This window comes from Neofelis nebulosa, chromosome 5 (assembly GCF_028018385.1).
Source record: "Neofelis nebulosa isolate mNeoNeb1 chromosome 5, mNeoNeb1.pri, whole genome shotgun sequence".
Classification (NCBI taxonomy): Eukaryota; Metazoa; Chordata; class Mammalia; order Carnivora; family Felidae; genus Neofelis; species Neofelis nebulosa.
In genome coordinates, this window is record NC_080786.1 from 93,629,055 (window position 1) to 93,644,731 (window position 15,677).

The 15,677-nt window shown below is 38.6% G+C and overlaps 1 protein-coding gene across 8 annotated transcripts in view; it reads right to left on the bottom strand.

Moving 5' to 3' along the window:
- Positions 1-6,992: 6,992 nt before the first annotated feature.
- Positions 6,993-15,677, bottom strand: part of CFAP91 (cilia and flagella associated protein 91) — an 86,591-nt gene continuing 77,906 nt past the window's right edge. For 5 of the 8 annotated variants that reach the window (XM_058731284.1, XM_058731289.1, XM_058731288.1 and 2 more), the window contains 2 exons: positions 11,530-11,691; positions 9,690-10,108 (listed from right to left, as the gene is read on the bottom strand). In XM_058731284.1, the coding sequence (XP_058587267.1) occupies positions 11,531-11,691 (161 nt within the window). In that variant the 3' untranslated portion in view covers positions 9,690-10,108; position 11,530. Of the gene's footprint in view, positions 7,125-8,728; positions 8,804-9,689; positions 10,109-11,529; positions 11,692-15,677 lie in introns of those variants that run through there. The other 3 variants (XR_009262157.1, XR_009262156.1, XM_058731285.1) reach the window with 3 other exon arrangements.

Genomic DNA, 15,677 nt, shown 5'->3' on the forward strand with positions numbered 1-15,677 from the left:
CTTCTTCTGCTGGGTTTAGGCTGCCTTTGCTGTTCTGCTTCTATTTCCTTTAGGTGTGCTGTTAGATTTTGTATTTGGGATTTTTCTTGTTTCTTGAGATAGGCCTGGATTGCAATGTATTTTCCTCTCAGGACTGCCTTCGCTGCGTCCCAAAGCGTTTGGATTGTTGTATTTTCATTTTCGTTTGTTTCCATATATTTTTTAATTTCTTCTCTAATTGCCTGGTTGACCCACTCATTTGTTAGTAGGGTGTTCTTTAACCTCCATGCTTTTGGAGGTTTTCCAGACTTTTTCCTGTGGTTGATTTCAAGCTTCATAGCATTGTGGTCTGAAAGTATGCATGGTATAATTTCAATTCTTGTAAACTTATGAAGGGCTGTTTTGTGACCCAGTATATGATGTATCTTGGAGAATGTTCCATGTGCACTCGAGAAGAAAGTATATTCTGTTGCTTTGGGAGGCAGAGTTCTCAATATATCTGTCAAGTCCATCTGATCCAATGTATCATTCAGGGCCCTTGTTTCTTTATTGACTGTGTGTCTAGATGATCTATCCATTTCTGTAAGTGGGGTGTTAAAGTCCCCTGCAATGACCACATTCTTATCAATAAGGTTGCTTATGTTTATGAGTAATTGTTTTATATATCTGGGGGCTCCGGTATTCGGCGCATAGACATTTATAATTGTTAGCTCTTCCTGATGGATAGACCCTGTAATTATTATATAATGCCCTTCTGCATCTCTTGTTACAGCCTTTAATTTAAAGTCTAGTTTGTCTGATATAAGTATGGCTACTCCAGCTTTCTTTTGGCTTCCAGTAGCATGATAAATAGTTCTCCATCCCCTCACTCTCAATCTAAAGATGTCCTCAGATCTAAAATGAGTCTCTTGTAGACAGCAAATAGATGGGCCTTGTTTTTTTATCCATTCTGATACCCTATGTCTTTTGGTTGGCGCATTTAATCCATTTACATTCAGTGTTATTATAGAAAGATACGGGTTTAGAGTCATTTTGATGTCTGTATGTTTTATGCTTGTAGTGATATCTCTGGTACTTTGTCTCACAGGGTCCCCCTTAGGATCTCTTGTAGGGCTGGTTTAGTGGTGACAAATTCCTTCAGTTTTTGTTTGTTTGGGAAGACCTTTATCTCTCCTTCTATTCTAAATGACAGACTTGCTGGATAAAGGATTCTCGGCTGCATATTTTTTCTGTTTAGCACACTGAAGATATCGTGCCAAGCCTTTCTGGCCTGCCAAGTTTCAAAGGAGAGATCAGTCACGAGTCTTATAGGTCTCCCTTTATATGTGAGGGCACGTTTATCCCTTGCTGCTTTCAGAATTTTCTCTTTATCCTTGTATTTTGCCAGTTTCACTATGATATGTCGTGCAGAAGATCGATTCAAGTTACGTCTGAAGGGAGTTCTCTGTGCCTCTTGGATTTCCATGCCTTTTTCCTTCCCCAGTTCAGGGAAGTTCTCAGCTATAATTTCTTCAAGTACCCCTTCAGCACCTTTCCCTCTCTCTTCCTCCTCTGGGATGCCAATTATGTGTATATTATTTCTTTTTAGTGTATCACTTAGTTCTCTAATTTTTCCCTCATACTCCTGGATTTTTTTATCTCTCTTTCTCTCAGCTTCCTCTTTTTCCATAACTTTATCTTCTAGTTCACCTATTCTCTCCTCTGCCTCTTCAATCCGAGCTGTCATCGTTTCCATTTTGTTTTGCATTTCGTTTAAAGCGCTTTTCAGCTCCTCGTGACTGTTCCTTAGTCCCTTGATCTCTGTGGCAAGAGATTCTCTGCTGTCCTCTATACTGTTTTCAAGCCCAGCGATTAATTTTATGACTATTATTCTAAATTCACTTTCTGTTATATTATTTAAATCCTTTTTGATCAGTTCATTAGCTGTTGTTATTTCCTGGAGATTCTTCTGAGGGGAATTCTTCCGTTTGGTCATTTTGGATAGTCCCTGGAGTGGTGAGGACCTGCAGGGCACTTCCCCTGTGCTGTGGTGTATAACTGGAGTTGGTGGGCGGGGCCGCAGTCCGACCTGATGTCTGCCCCCAGCCCACTGCTGGGGCCACAGACTAGTGTGTGCCTTCTCTTCCCCTCTCCTAGGGGCGGGATTCACTGTGGGGTGGCGTGGCCCGTCTGGGCTACTTGCACACTGCCAGGCTTGTGGTGCTGGGGATCTGGTGTATTAGCTGGGGTGGGTAGGCAAGGTGCACGGGGCAGGAGGGGCAGGCTTAGCTCGCTTCTCCTTAGGTGATCCACTTCAGGAGGGGCCCTGTGGCAGCGGGAGGGAGTCAGACCCGCTGCAGGAGGGGTGGCTCCGCAGAAGCACAGTGTTGGTTGTTTGCATGGAGCAAGCAAGTTCCCTGGCAGGAACCAGTTCCCTTGGGATTTTGGCTGGGGGATGGGCGGGGGAGACGGCGCTGGCGAGTGCCTTTGTTCCCCACCAAACTGAACTCTGCGGTCTGGGGGCTCAGCAGCTCTCCCTCCCTTTGTCCTCCAGCCTTCCCACTTTCTGAGCAGAGCTGTTAACTTATGACCTCCCAGACGCTAAGTCGCGCTTGCTGTCGGAACACAGTCCGTCCGGCCCCTCCGCTTTTGCCAGCCAGACTCGGGGGCTCTGCTTGGCTGGCGAGCCGCCCCTCCGCCCCGGCTCCCTCCCGCCAGTCCGTGGAGCGCGCACCGCCTCGCCGCTGCCCTTCCTACCCTCTTCCGTGGGCCTCTCGTCTGCGCTTGGCTCTGGAGACTCCGTTCTGCTAATCCTCTGGCGGTTTTCTGGGTTATTTAGGCAGGTGTAGGTGGAATCTAAGTGATCAGCAGGACGCGCGATGAGCCCAGCGTCCTCCTACGCTGCCATCTTCCCTCCCTCGACTACAATGCATTTTAATCACTTCCAGTTGAAGGTTAGGTAGACATCCCTCCATTGCACAGGTAAAGAGACTGTGAAATGGGAAATTTTCCTTTGCACTTGTTTCAAGGTCCAAAAAAATGCCCCTAGAAGTGTATATAAGTAGTATATATAAGTCAGAAATCCATAAATGGATTAAACTGTCCCCAGGCACTTGCATTATCTAGGAGGAAGATAAAAGTGTTTTTTAACATTATCTTTGATAACTCAGTAATTTGAACTCAAAACACATTCGCTGCAAATATGTGTGGGAATTAAGTTCTTGTTTTAACTTTTGATAGCACAGGAAGCATATAAAGCAGCTTGCCATTACTTTGTGATTCAATATTAGTTGTCACTGAAAAGACTTTACCATAGTGTTAAGTTCTACATATAAACTCTGTTATGCTTTATGATTTTAGGTTGGACTCATTAAAAAATACTACCAAGTCTACAGCAAAAGCTAATTTCCAAAGCCATTCAGGATTCCATAATAGTGGATAAGGGTAGTTTTCTTAGAAAAATCTCAATCTGAGCTAAAAAACTCACACTGAAACTCAACATTGCTAAGCCATCGAGTATCAGTGAGGTAGGGCAAGTCAAGACATGCAGCTATTTATGACTAAAAAAATTTTTCATGTTGCAATAATTAGCAATGGTTAAATCCATGTGACTGAGTGAGGATCACCATTGAGACAGCTGATTAAATAACACATGATAGATTCAAACATGTTTTCACCAGTAAAAGTTTTATCCACCAAAAACCTAATGCTGATATTCTGAGGGGAAATTTGGCCTTACATTTGGTGTTCCTCTCAATTGCAATCCATCATGATAGCCCATATAGATTTTAAGAACCTTCCTGGTTTCTGTTTCCCCTAGTAAATTAAGACCCTTCTGTCTTTGGCAAGCCTGAGCCCCAGCTTATGCCCAAACTTGGCTAATGCCCTGAGGCAAGAAAATGGCCAGTTATCTCAGATCACTTAAGAAGGACTTTTCTCTGTCCTTTTAGTTCATCTAGTCCCTTCAATTTCCACAGCTCTCCAATGTCTTTAAAAATGATTTTTACAATGTCTTATTTTCTCTAATTGTTGCAGCTACCTACTACGTCCTACCTAGAATCAGTAAACATGTCTATTTTCTGTTTTATTAAATTCTGTTATTTTAGTGTATTCTTTCTTTCCTTTTGCTTTTTTGCATCTACTTTACTGTTATTTTTCTAATTTCTTGAAAAGAATGCTTAGTCTTTATTTTCATCTTTTCAGATAAATGCCTTTAAGACTACAAATTTCTATGTAAGCACCACATTAACTGTGTTCCAGAAGTTTGATACGTACATTTTTGTCATTTTTCAAAATATTTCCTAGTTATTATGACACTTTCTTTGATGAACAGATTTATATCTGTAATTTTCAAACATTAGAATTATCTTGTCATTGCATTTTTATCAAAGAATACACTTTGTATGATTTCGACTCTTTGAAAGCGTTGACACTTGGTTTATGACAGTATACAGTTTTTGTAAATGTTGTGTGTGTTCTTGAAAATAATATGCATTCTGTAGTTGTTAGATGTAATATTCTATAAATGTGCGTTAGGTCAAATTTCTTAATTATGTATTTAAAATCTTCTGTTTTTGACTTTTTTCGCCTTTATTTGCTCCATCAGTTCCCAAGAGAGTTTAAAGTTTCCTAGCATTACTTTGGATTTCTCTGTTTCTCCTTGCAGTTCTATTAAAATTTCTTTACATAGGTTGAGGCCATGTTATTAGATACATTCATATTTGTGACTCATACTCTCCCAATGAATTAAAACCTTTATCTTTATGAAATGACCCTCATTTTATCTAACAGAGCTTTATGCCTTAAAGTCTTCTTTGCCTGATATTAATATAGTTGTATCACCTTTCCTGTGGCTGATGTTTTCATGGTATTTTTTTCTCTCCTTGTAAGGATTCTGTATTTTTATATATGCCTCTTACAAACAGCCTTATTTTTTTTTCAATATATGAAATTTATTGTCAAATTGGTTTCCATACAACACCCAGTGCTCATCCCAAAAGGTGCCCTCCTCAATACCCATCACCCACCCTCCCCTCCCTCCCACCCCCCATCAACCCTCAGTTTGTTCTCAGTTTTTAACAGTCTCTTATGCTTTGGCTCTCTCCCACTCTAACCTCTCTTTTTTTTTTTCCTTCCCCTCCCCCATGGGTTTCTGTTAAGTTTCTCAGGATCCACATAAAAGTGAAACCATATGGTATCTGTCTTTCACTGTATGGCTTATTTCACTTAGCATCACACTCTCCAGTTCCATCCACGTTGCTACAAAGGGCCATATTTCGTTCTTTCTCATTGCCATGTAGTACTCCATTGTGTATATAAACCACAATTTCTTTATCCATTCATCACTTGATGGACATTTAGGCTCTTTCCATAATTTGGCTATTGTTGAGAGTGCTGCTATAAACATTGGGGTACAAGTGCCCCTATGCATCAGTACTCCTGTATCCCTTGGGTAAATTCCTAGCAGTGCTATTGCTGGGTCATAGGGTAGGTCTATTTTTAATTTTCTGAGGAACCTCCACACTGTTTTCCAGAGTACAAACAGCCTTATTTTTTATTCAGTCTGAAAAATTCTGACTTTGAGCATTTATTTACATTTAATATAAATTCATGATGAATGAGTGATAAATACCTACCATTTTATTTGGTGCTTTCTACTGGTTTTGTTTCCTTTCTGTCTCCTATCTTCCTTTTGTATTGAGTGGTGGTGGTGGGGGGGTGTGGTTAATTCAATTTTCTCCTATTAGTTTCAATGTCCTACATCTTTTTACTATCCTTTAGGATTCACCTTAGAGGTTACAGAATGTTTCCTTGACTTATCAAAGATAATATTAAGTAACACTTTTATCTTCCTCCTAGATAATGCAAGTGCCCTAGGACAGTTTAATCTATTTATGGATTTCTGACTTATATACTACTTATGTTGTATAACTGTATTGCTATTTTTTATTGTTGTTTTATACAGTCAATAAATATTTATCTACATGTTCTTCATTTACCTCCAACTTTCCAAGTGGGATAAATTTTCTTCTGTTTGGAAAACACCCTTGTGTTTTTCCTATGGCAATTTCTTCTAGTGACAAATTTTGTTTCATTTATCTGAAAATATCTTTCATTGTCATTCTCAAAGGATATATTTGCAAGGTATAGAATCCTATTTTATTACACTATTTCAGCATTTTGGCAATATTATTCCATTATTTTCTAGTTTTGCTTCTGATGAAAAGTCAACTATCAGCTTAATTATTGCTCTTCTGAAGGTAATTCAACTTTTCTTCTAAAAACTTTTAAGATATTTTTTCTTTTGTTTTCAGCAGTCATATTAAAATATATCTAGGTATAGATTTTTAATTTTTTTCTGTTTGGGGTTAAGAAGAGTTCCTAAATATTGAGTCATTCACTGGTTTTAGAAAATTCACATTTCAGGGGCACCTGTGTGGCTAAGCTGGTTAAGCATCTGACTTCAACTCAGGTCATAATCTCATGGTTTGTGAGTTCAAACCCTGCATCAGGCTCTCTGCTGTCACTGTGGAGCCTGCTTCAGATCCTGTCCCTGTCTCTCTCTGCACCTCCTCTTCTATCAAAAATAAACACTTAAAAAAAAAAAAAGAAAATTCACATTTCATAAGACTTCCCAACATATTTCTTCTTAGCAGTCAAATTTCTAAAATCAGTGTTCGATGTATGTCTACTATCTTTTTGTCTCTTCCTAAGGATTAAGTTATCCTGCATCAATCCTTGCATCTCTTCTGTGGTTTCCATCTCTTTGTTCCTGTATTCTTTCTTAAGTAAGTTCTTCTCATCTATTTTCTAATTTACTAGTTTTCACTTTAGCTGTATTTATCCTGCTCTTAATTCCATGCATTGAATTTCTCATGTTGACTACAGTATTTTTAGATTCTAGAATTATTTTCTGCAAATCTGCTTTATCATTTTTATCATTCCAGTTCTCTTGAAAATTTCAATATTGATTTTTATCTCTTTATACATAATGTCTTAGTTCAGGCTGCCATAACAAAATACCATAGAATGGGTAGCTTAAACAACAGAAATTTATTTTTTTCACAGTTCTGCAGGCTAGGAGTCCAAGATGAAGATGTCAGCATGGTCGGTTTCTGGGGCCAACTTTCTTCTTGGTTTGTAGATCACTGCCTTCTTGCCATGTCCTCATATGGCACGGAAAAAAAGAAAAAAACAAAAAACAGAAAAAACAAGCTCTCTGGTGTCTCTTCTTATTAGGGCATCATTCCCATCATGGGGGACTCACCCTCATGATCTCATCTAATCATAATTATCTCCCACAGTCCTTATCTACACATGTCATCATATTGGAGGTTAGAGCTTCAACATCTGAATTTGGGAGGGACACAAGTCCATAGCACTCCACCCCAGCCCTCCCCTCCCCCAATTCATGTCCTTCTCACATGCAAAATACATTCATTCCATCCCAATAGCCCCCAAAGTCTTAACTCATTAGAGCATCAACTAAATCTCATCTAAATATCCTCTAAATCACAAATCGGGTATGGGTGAGAGTCAAGGTATGATTCATCCTGAGGCAAAATCCCCTCCAGCTGTGAATAAGTCATGTACCTCTAAAATATAATGGCAGAACAAATATAGAATAGATATTCTCATTCCAAAGGGAGAAATCAGAAAGAAGAAAGGAGTAATGGGTCCCAAATAAGTCCAAAGCCTAGGTAGACAAATCCTATCAGATTCTTAAGCTTGAAATTAATCCTCTCTGCCTCAATGTCCTGCCTTCTAGGTCTGTGGGGATGGCAGCATTACTCCCATGGATCAGGAGGATGGCCCAATGCTTTGGTTCTGCTGTGTCCCATTGTCCTGGCTCTTGGTGAGGGTCCTATCATTGCACCTCTGCCTGGATCAGGTCCCACGGTGGTCCCACTCTTAGGGTTCTACATCAAGGCCATCTGACCTGTTGAAACTGTTTGAAGAATTGTGTACTTTTGCCTCATAGTAGCTCTATCAGTTCATCCTGTCAAAGCCAAGAGGTCTGACAGCCTTCCTTCATTTCATCCTGCCTCCATCTCCTTCAGTTCAAACTGGCACTATTCCTACTCTTATAATCCTATAAGCTCTTTATCAAATAGCTGTTCAACCACACCCTTAATGTTCTTTTCAGAATACACTGTCTCATTTTTTTGAAATATGGATAGACTGAGAATTTTCCAAACCTTCAAGTTCTTATTCCTTTTTGTTTAATAATTCCTTCTTCATTTCATCTCCCTTCAATATTTTACTATATCAGCAGTCAGGAGTAACCAAGTCACTCCTTCAATACTTTGTTTAGAAGTCTTCTCAGCTAACTATCCAATTTCATAGCTCACAAGTTCTACCTCCCACAAAACACTACAACAAAGTTCAGCCAAGTTCTTTGCCACTTTATAAATGATTGTGTTCCATCTAGTTTCCAGTAACACGTTCCCTATTTCTGTCTGACACCTTACCAGAATTGCCCTTAATATCCATATTTCTAGTATATACTGCACAACTCTCCTGCCTCTGGCCATTCTCTAGTTTCAAAGCTGCTTCCACATGTTGAACTATTTGTTACAGCAGCTTTCCACTCCTGGCACCAAAATCTGTCTTAGATCAGGTTGTCATAACAACATAGACTGGGTGGCTAAAACAATAGAAATTTATTTTCTCACAATTCTGGAGGCTAGAAGTCCATAGTAGTAAGCATAGTCATTTTTAAATCTAATAATTCCAATAGTTTAGATCCCTTTAGGTTTGTTTCTATTACCTGTAATTTCTGCTACTGCTTGTTCTCATGTACCTGGATATCCTTGATCATATTCTGGAAATTGTATATAAAAACCTGTTTTTGAAAAGAGGTCTAGGATGATGTCATCTTTCTACAAAGAGAATTTAAGTTTTGTTTCTGACAAGTTTTCTGAAGCAACAGGAATCAATGCTCTCTTTAATTCAATTTCTGCAACTGAGATTTTTTTTGGAGCATTCAGATGACTGGAAGCTAAACTGTAGTCTTTGTGAGGGACAGTTATTTCCAATTAATCCTTACTACTGGCACACAGCCTTTTAGAGTCCAACCTAAATGGAAGAGGCTTATCAGGGCCTCCAATGTGACTCCAGTTTTTGTCCCCTTAGTTTTACAAAGCTGGGGAAAGATTCACTCAGCTTTTCAGCCAAATTTTCTAGAATTTGCACATTCCCTCAGGGGAGAAAAAAAAACAAGTGGCTCTAAATGCCAGAACCAACTCTCTGAATTTTGCTCCTAGATATTTGCCCAGCAATTCCTCACTATTAGGTCTCCATTGTTTTCAAGCTAATTAAAAATATTTTTAACTCAACAGTCCATGCCTACATCCTTAAGCATTATTAAATAATCTCACATCTGTCCTTCCCTCCTTCTGACAGAGAAGGGAGAGAGATTAATACATACTATGGGGGCAACTAAACATCATGTTCCAAACATTGTTTTAAGTTTGTTTTTGAGAGAGAGAGAGAGGGAGAGGGAAAGAGAGAAAGAGAGACTGAGCACAAATGGAGGAGGGGCAGATAGAGAATCCCAAGTGGGCTCCTCACCGTCAGTGCCGAGCCTAATGCAGGGCTTGAAATCACAAACTGGGAGATCATGACCTGAGCCGAAATCAAGAGTCCAATACTTAACTGACTGAGCCACCACATGCCCCTTTGTTCTAAACATTTAATAAAGCAGTAAAGAGATCCTTTATACTCAGAAGTAAATGCACACATATTTAATTTAAATTATGTAAATTATTAATAATATTAAATTTACATGTAAGAAAAATGACTATCCAAACATTAAGGGTAATTTTATCACAATAATAAGATAGGCAAAATGCTATGGTCCTTGAATTTATATTATATAGATGTATGGATAACATTCCATGTAAATACATGGTTTATATCTTCAGTGATTTCAGAGGTTATTTCATTATTAATTAAAAACAAAAGGTTTTCTGCTATAATTTACAGCCATAGCTAGGTATTTAAGAGTCCTTTATCTGCTTTCTGTCTGCTTTCATTCTTAACTGCCCCCTCATCTCAACATTCCTTCCATGATCCTCATTGGCTGAAACTTCAGGTCCCAATAGATTCCCCTACAGATGGTCTGTTGGTCACGTAAGTGCAGGCAAACCTGTAGTGAAGGGAATTATTATATAAGATTATGTCAGTGGCAGAGCTGGCCAACACTCAAACCTTCTGAACGCCAGGCTCAAATGTGCCCCTAAGCCTTGTGCCTTCCCTATCCTGACAGCATGCCCTTAGGCCAAAGTAGCAGGAGACATGCTTCCATCAGAGGAGGGTTGAAGAAGGTATAGGCAAAGGGTTCACTTCCTTTCTTATAAAAATTCTCATGAGAATTTTACTTTCAACTGACTCTCTAACTCTTCTCCTAGTAATTCGGTAAGACAGTTTGTCTCAAATATGTTACTAAGTAACACTGCTTGACCCCTGATTGGTAACTAGCATCTAACTGGAAGGAATTATAAATGAACTATTAATACCTAATAGGAAACCACAGGTTTATGTGCTGACTTCTTTGACTAGATGAATCCATCAGGAGGACCCTAGAAACTATGCCTATGGAATCGTTACAAGATATACTGGCCCCTGAGGCATGTAAACCAGGCAGGTCCTGCACCTACCCAATGTGAATTTCTTTTCCTTGCACCTGAGCTTTGTAAGCAGGGGACTAAAGAAAACAGCTAGTGTTCTTCTATGTGGATTTGGCAAGAGCTTCCATAGGAAGAGAAATACCGAATGCTGCCCTGCTTGAAGCTGTGGTTCCTGTCTTGCATCTTTCTGAATAGATAGATACTCAAATCATATCAAACCTGGGCTGTTTGCCTTGTGAGTAGGAATGCTTAGTTGAGCCTAGACCAACTCCTGGTGGGCTAGAATTGGGCAGGCTGTGCCTAATGCTATGCTTACAACTAGCATGATAGGATAGGTAGTTTGTCTACTCCATAAGGGTTTTTTTTTTTTTTTTTTTTTTTTTTTTTTACACAGACACATTTTACAGCTTATTTATGATGGAATACCATCATATACTATGAGGACTCAAAAAATAAAACAGAATCCTCTTTTCTGGTCCCAAGAGTCCAGTTGCTATAATATCAACTCTATTCTCTAATACTTTCTTTTTTTTTTTTTTTTTATTTTTTTTAACATTTTTTATTTTATTTTTGGGACAGAGAGAGACAGAGCATGAACGGGGGAGGGGCAGAGAGAGAGGGAGACACAGAATCGGAAACAGGCTCCAGGCTCCGAGCCATCAGCCCAGAGCCTGACGCGGGGCTCGAACTCACAGACCGCGAGATCGTGACCTGGCCGAAGTCGGACGCTTAACCCACTGCGCCACCCAGGCGCCCCCTCTAATACTTTCAATAGCAGATTCCATAACCTAGATGGAATGTGCCAATTGAAATGGGAGTGTTTCACTTTCTTAAACAGAGGACAATCTTTCCACATTACGGTTTTTAGAGTATAGCAGAGAACTGAATGAGGCTGCCTCTCCTCCTCTCTGCTTCCTTTCAGATGAAAAATCAAACTCACCTTAGTTGTTTTTCTCATTTTGAGTTTCTTCCTCTAGTAACTGGTCAGTGTCTGAGACCTCGTCTTGCTGTTGCTCAACAAAATTCTTTCTGAGCATGGCTTCTGTGTGTCTGTGGATGATCTGATGGGCTGCAAGGATATGTTTCTGCTGTGCGTTCCTCACTGTACCAAAGTGACAAAAATTTTTACTCTGAACAAAATCATTCCCAGAGACTTTCAAGAAGGCAGTGACAGAAATGACAATTTTGTAAACCACATATTCCCTTACTTAAGGCTGACTGGATTAAATGAAAATTAACTGCTGTTTTAGAAGTATACCTTCTATAGGTAACCTGACCCAAAGTTTATTTATTTAAAGTTTATTTATTTTGAGAGAGAGAGAAGAACACAGCATGAGTGGGGGAAGGGCAGAGAGAGAATGAGAGAGAGAATCCCATGCAGGCTCTGCACTGACAGCACATGGAGCATGACGCAGGGCTTCATCTCGCAAATGGCATGGGCCAAAATCAAGAGTCAGACGCTTAACCGACTGAGCTACCCAGATGCTCCAAGATCCAAAGTTTATTATTGCTGCCCCTCTGTACCCACCCTCCAGTTCAGTCTCACCATATCCCTCCCCACCAGGCTTGCCTCTATTCCCTTCCTCCTCAGCTTCGCTTATCTGGAATATCTATGCTCCAAATCCAACCCTTTCTGCAAAGCCCAACTCAGGTCCCAGCTCCTCCAGAAGTCTCCTCTGACTGCCAGCCACATTTACCATTGCCACTCTTGAGTTTATACAAATCATGCAGCACTGAAGCACTTGATGTGAGTTCCATTTTCTCTTTTAACTAGATTGTAAATGACTTAGAGGTAGAGCACTTGTCTCATACTTCTCTCTGAACTTTTGTTCCTAATACGGGGGATACCTATTGAGTGAGGATGAGTTTCTAAGCCCATGGCTATATAAGGCGGTCGCAGCTCCATATCTTAAGAATATTTATTATTAAGAATTAGTACATTAAGTATCCCATTTCCCTTAGATGCCAGGCATTGTTTTAAACAGTTGGCATATATTGATTTAAAACACCGCACAACCCTAAAAGAGAGTATTATTAATATCCCCATTTACAGATGAGGAAGCTGAGACACAGAGAGATTAGGTAATTTACCCCAAATCCTACAGCTAGTGAAGGACAGTAAGAAGTACTGTGGATTCTGTGCTATGCAGGTATCAGTGAGTTTACATAGGATAAATCACACAGCAACTTACCCTTCACAGTACTATGGTTGAAAGAATGGGTACTTTGGAGTCACACAGACCATCGTTCAAATCTTTAAGTCATATAATGTCTCTAAGCACTAATTTCTATAATTGAAAAATGAGAATACACCTACAGCTACTGTAGGTGTAAGAAACTGAGATAAGTCACTTAAATAATTAAGCTGCTTTCCCTCAGAGCCTGGAGAAGTTAGGGGAGAGAGTCACAAACTAGTAACTATTAAACACACTATTTCCCTGCCTCTTTCAATTCCCTCAGGTAGAATTGACTTGAAGCAGGCTGACCTTTGGACCTAGGAAAAATAAAAAGGAGTTGCATATTTTCTTAAAGATCTAGAAAACACATGATCCCTTCCATCAGGTGACACAGAAATATTACTTTATCTGAAAATTAAATATTGTTATCATCACTATTCTACACGGTTGACAGGAATATGAATTAGAACAATCTTTTTGTGGGGGCAATTTGGTAGTATCTAGCAAAATTAAAATGCACATATCCTATTTCCAGTGCTGTACTGCTAGGAATTTACTGTCAGAAGCATGACCAGGATATATGTAAAATATGTTGATTATAGCACTGCTCGTATAGGAAAACACAGTGAAACAAACTAAATGTTTATCACAGAGGGTACTGGTTTAAAAATTATAGTACAATTATGTAATGGGAAAATAAGATATTTTCTTGTTCTCTTCAAATGCATTAGCACTCCACCATTCCTTTATCCCCATTAGGTGGCATGAAATGTTATACCAAAACCTGTACAGAATTTTCCTACACAACACAGAAACCTTTGGAGGTGTTATTTCACTTCTTTTTTTTCATTTTTTTGACTGTAAACATTTGAGGCTTACAAAGATCATTTTACCTTTTTAAAAAAATTCCACCATAATTAATATAGTATTACATTAGTTTCAGGTGTACAATATAGTAATTCAACAATCCTATACATTACTCAGTGCTCATCACGTCGTGTACTCTTAATCCCCTTCACCTATTTCACCCATTTGCTCACTAACCTCCCAACTGGTAACCATCAGTTCTCTCTATTTAGAAATCCATTTACTTACTTCTTTTTTTCTTTGTTCATTTGTTCTGTTCTAATGTAACATATGGTGTTGGTCTTTCTCTGGCTGACATATATCACTTAGCATTATCCCCTCTAGACCATCCATGTTGTTGCAAAATTTCATTCTTTTTTATGGCTGGGTAATATTCCATTGTGGATATACACCATATCTTCTTTATTCATCTATCAATAGACACTTAGGCTGCTTCCATAATTTGGTTATTGTAAATAAGGCTGCAATAAACATAGGGGTGCATATATCTCTTCAAATGAGTGTTTTCATATTCTTTGGGTAAATTCTCAGTAGTGGAATTACTGGATCATATGGTAATTCTATTTTTTATTTTTTTGAGGAACCTCCATACTGTCCTCTACAGTGGCTACACCAGTTTGCATTCCCATCAACAGTACAAGAGGGTTCCTTTTTCTCCACATCCTTGCAAACACTTGTTTCTTGTTTTTTGTTTTTGTTTGTTTTTTAGCCATTCTGACTGGTATGAGGGGATATTTCACCATGGTTTTAATTGCATTTCCAAGATGATTAGTGATGTGAGCATCTTCATGTGTCTATTGACCAACTGTGTATCTACTTTGGAGAAATGTCTGTTCATGTCTTCTGCCCATTTTAAAATTGGATTGTTTTTTGGTGTTGAGTTGTAAAAGTTCTTTAGATATTTTGGATACTAAACCTTTATCAGATATGTTATTTGCAAATATCTTCTCCCATTCAGTTGATTGGCTTTTAGTTTTGTTGAATATTTCCTTTGTGGTACAGATTTTTTTTTTTTTGATGTAGTCCCAGTAGTTTATTTTTGCTTTTATTTTCTTTGCCTCAGGAGACATATTTAGAAAAATGTTGCTTTGGATGATGTCAGAGAAATTGCTCCCTGTGCTCTCTTCTAGAATTTTTATGGGTTTAGGTCTCAAATTTGGGTCCTTAATCCATTTTGAGTGTATTTTTGTATATGGTGTAAGAAAGTGATCTAGTTTCATTCTTTTGCATGTAGCTATCCAGTTTTCCCAGCACCATTTGTTGAAGAGACTTTTTCTTGCCTCCTTTATAAAAAATTAGTTAACCATATAATCATGGGTTTACTTCTGGGCTCTCAATTCTGCTCCATTGATCTATGGGTCTGTTTTTTTGTGCCAGTAACTGACAGTTTTGGGTATCCTGAAATCCAGGATTGTGATACCTCCAGTTTTATTCTTTTCCAAGACTGCCTTGGCCATTCAGGGTCTTTTGTGGTTCCATACAAATTTCAGGATTACTTGTTCTACTTATGTGAAAAATGCGATTGGTATTTTGATAGGGATTGCATCAAATATGTAGATTGTTTTGTGTAGTGTGGACATTTTAACAATATTCTCTCAACCTATGAACATGGGATATCTTTCCATTTCTTTGTGTCTTCTTCAATTTCTTTCATCAATGTTTTAAGGTGTTTAGGGTATAGGTATTTCACCTCCTTAGTTAAGTTTATTGCTAGATTTTTAATTCTTTTTGGTGCAATTGTAAATGGGATTGTTTTCTTAATTTTTCTTTCTGCTACTTCATTTTTAACAAATATAAAATAATATATTGGGTTTGTATCCTGCAACCCTACCAAATTCATTTATCAGATGTAGTAGGTTTTTGGTGGAGTCTTCAGGCTTTTCTTTATATATTATCATGTCACCTGCAAATAGTGAAAGTTTTTCTTTTTCTTACTAATTTGGATGCCTTTTATTTCTTTTGTTGTCTGACTGCTTGTGGCTAGGACTTCTAGTACTATGTTGAATAAAACTGGTGAAAGTGGACATCCTTGTCTTATTCCTGA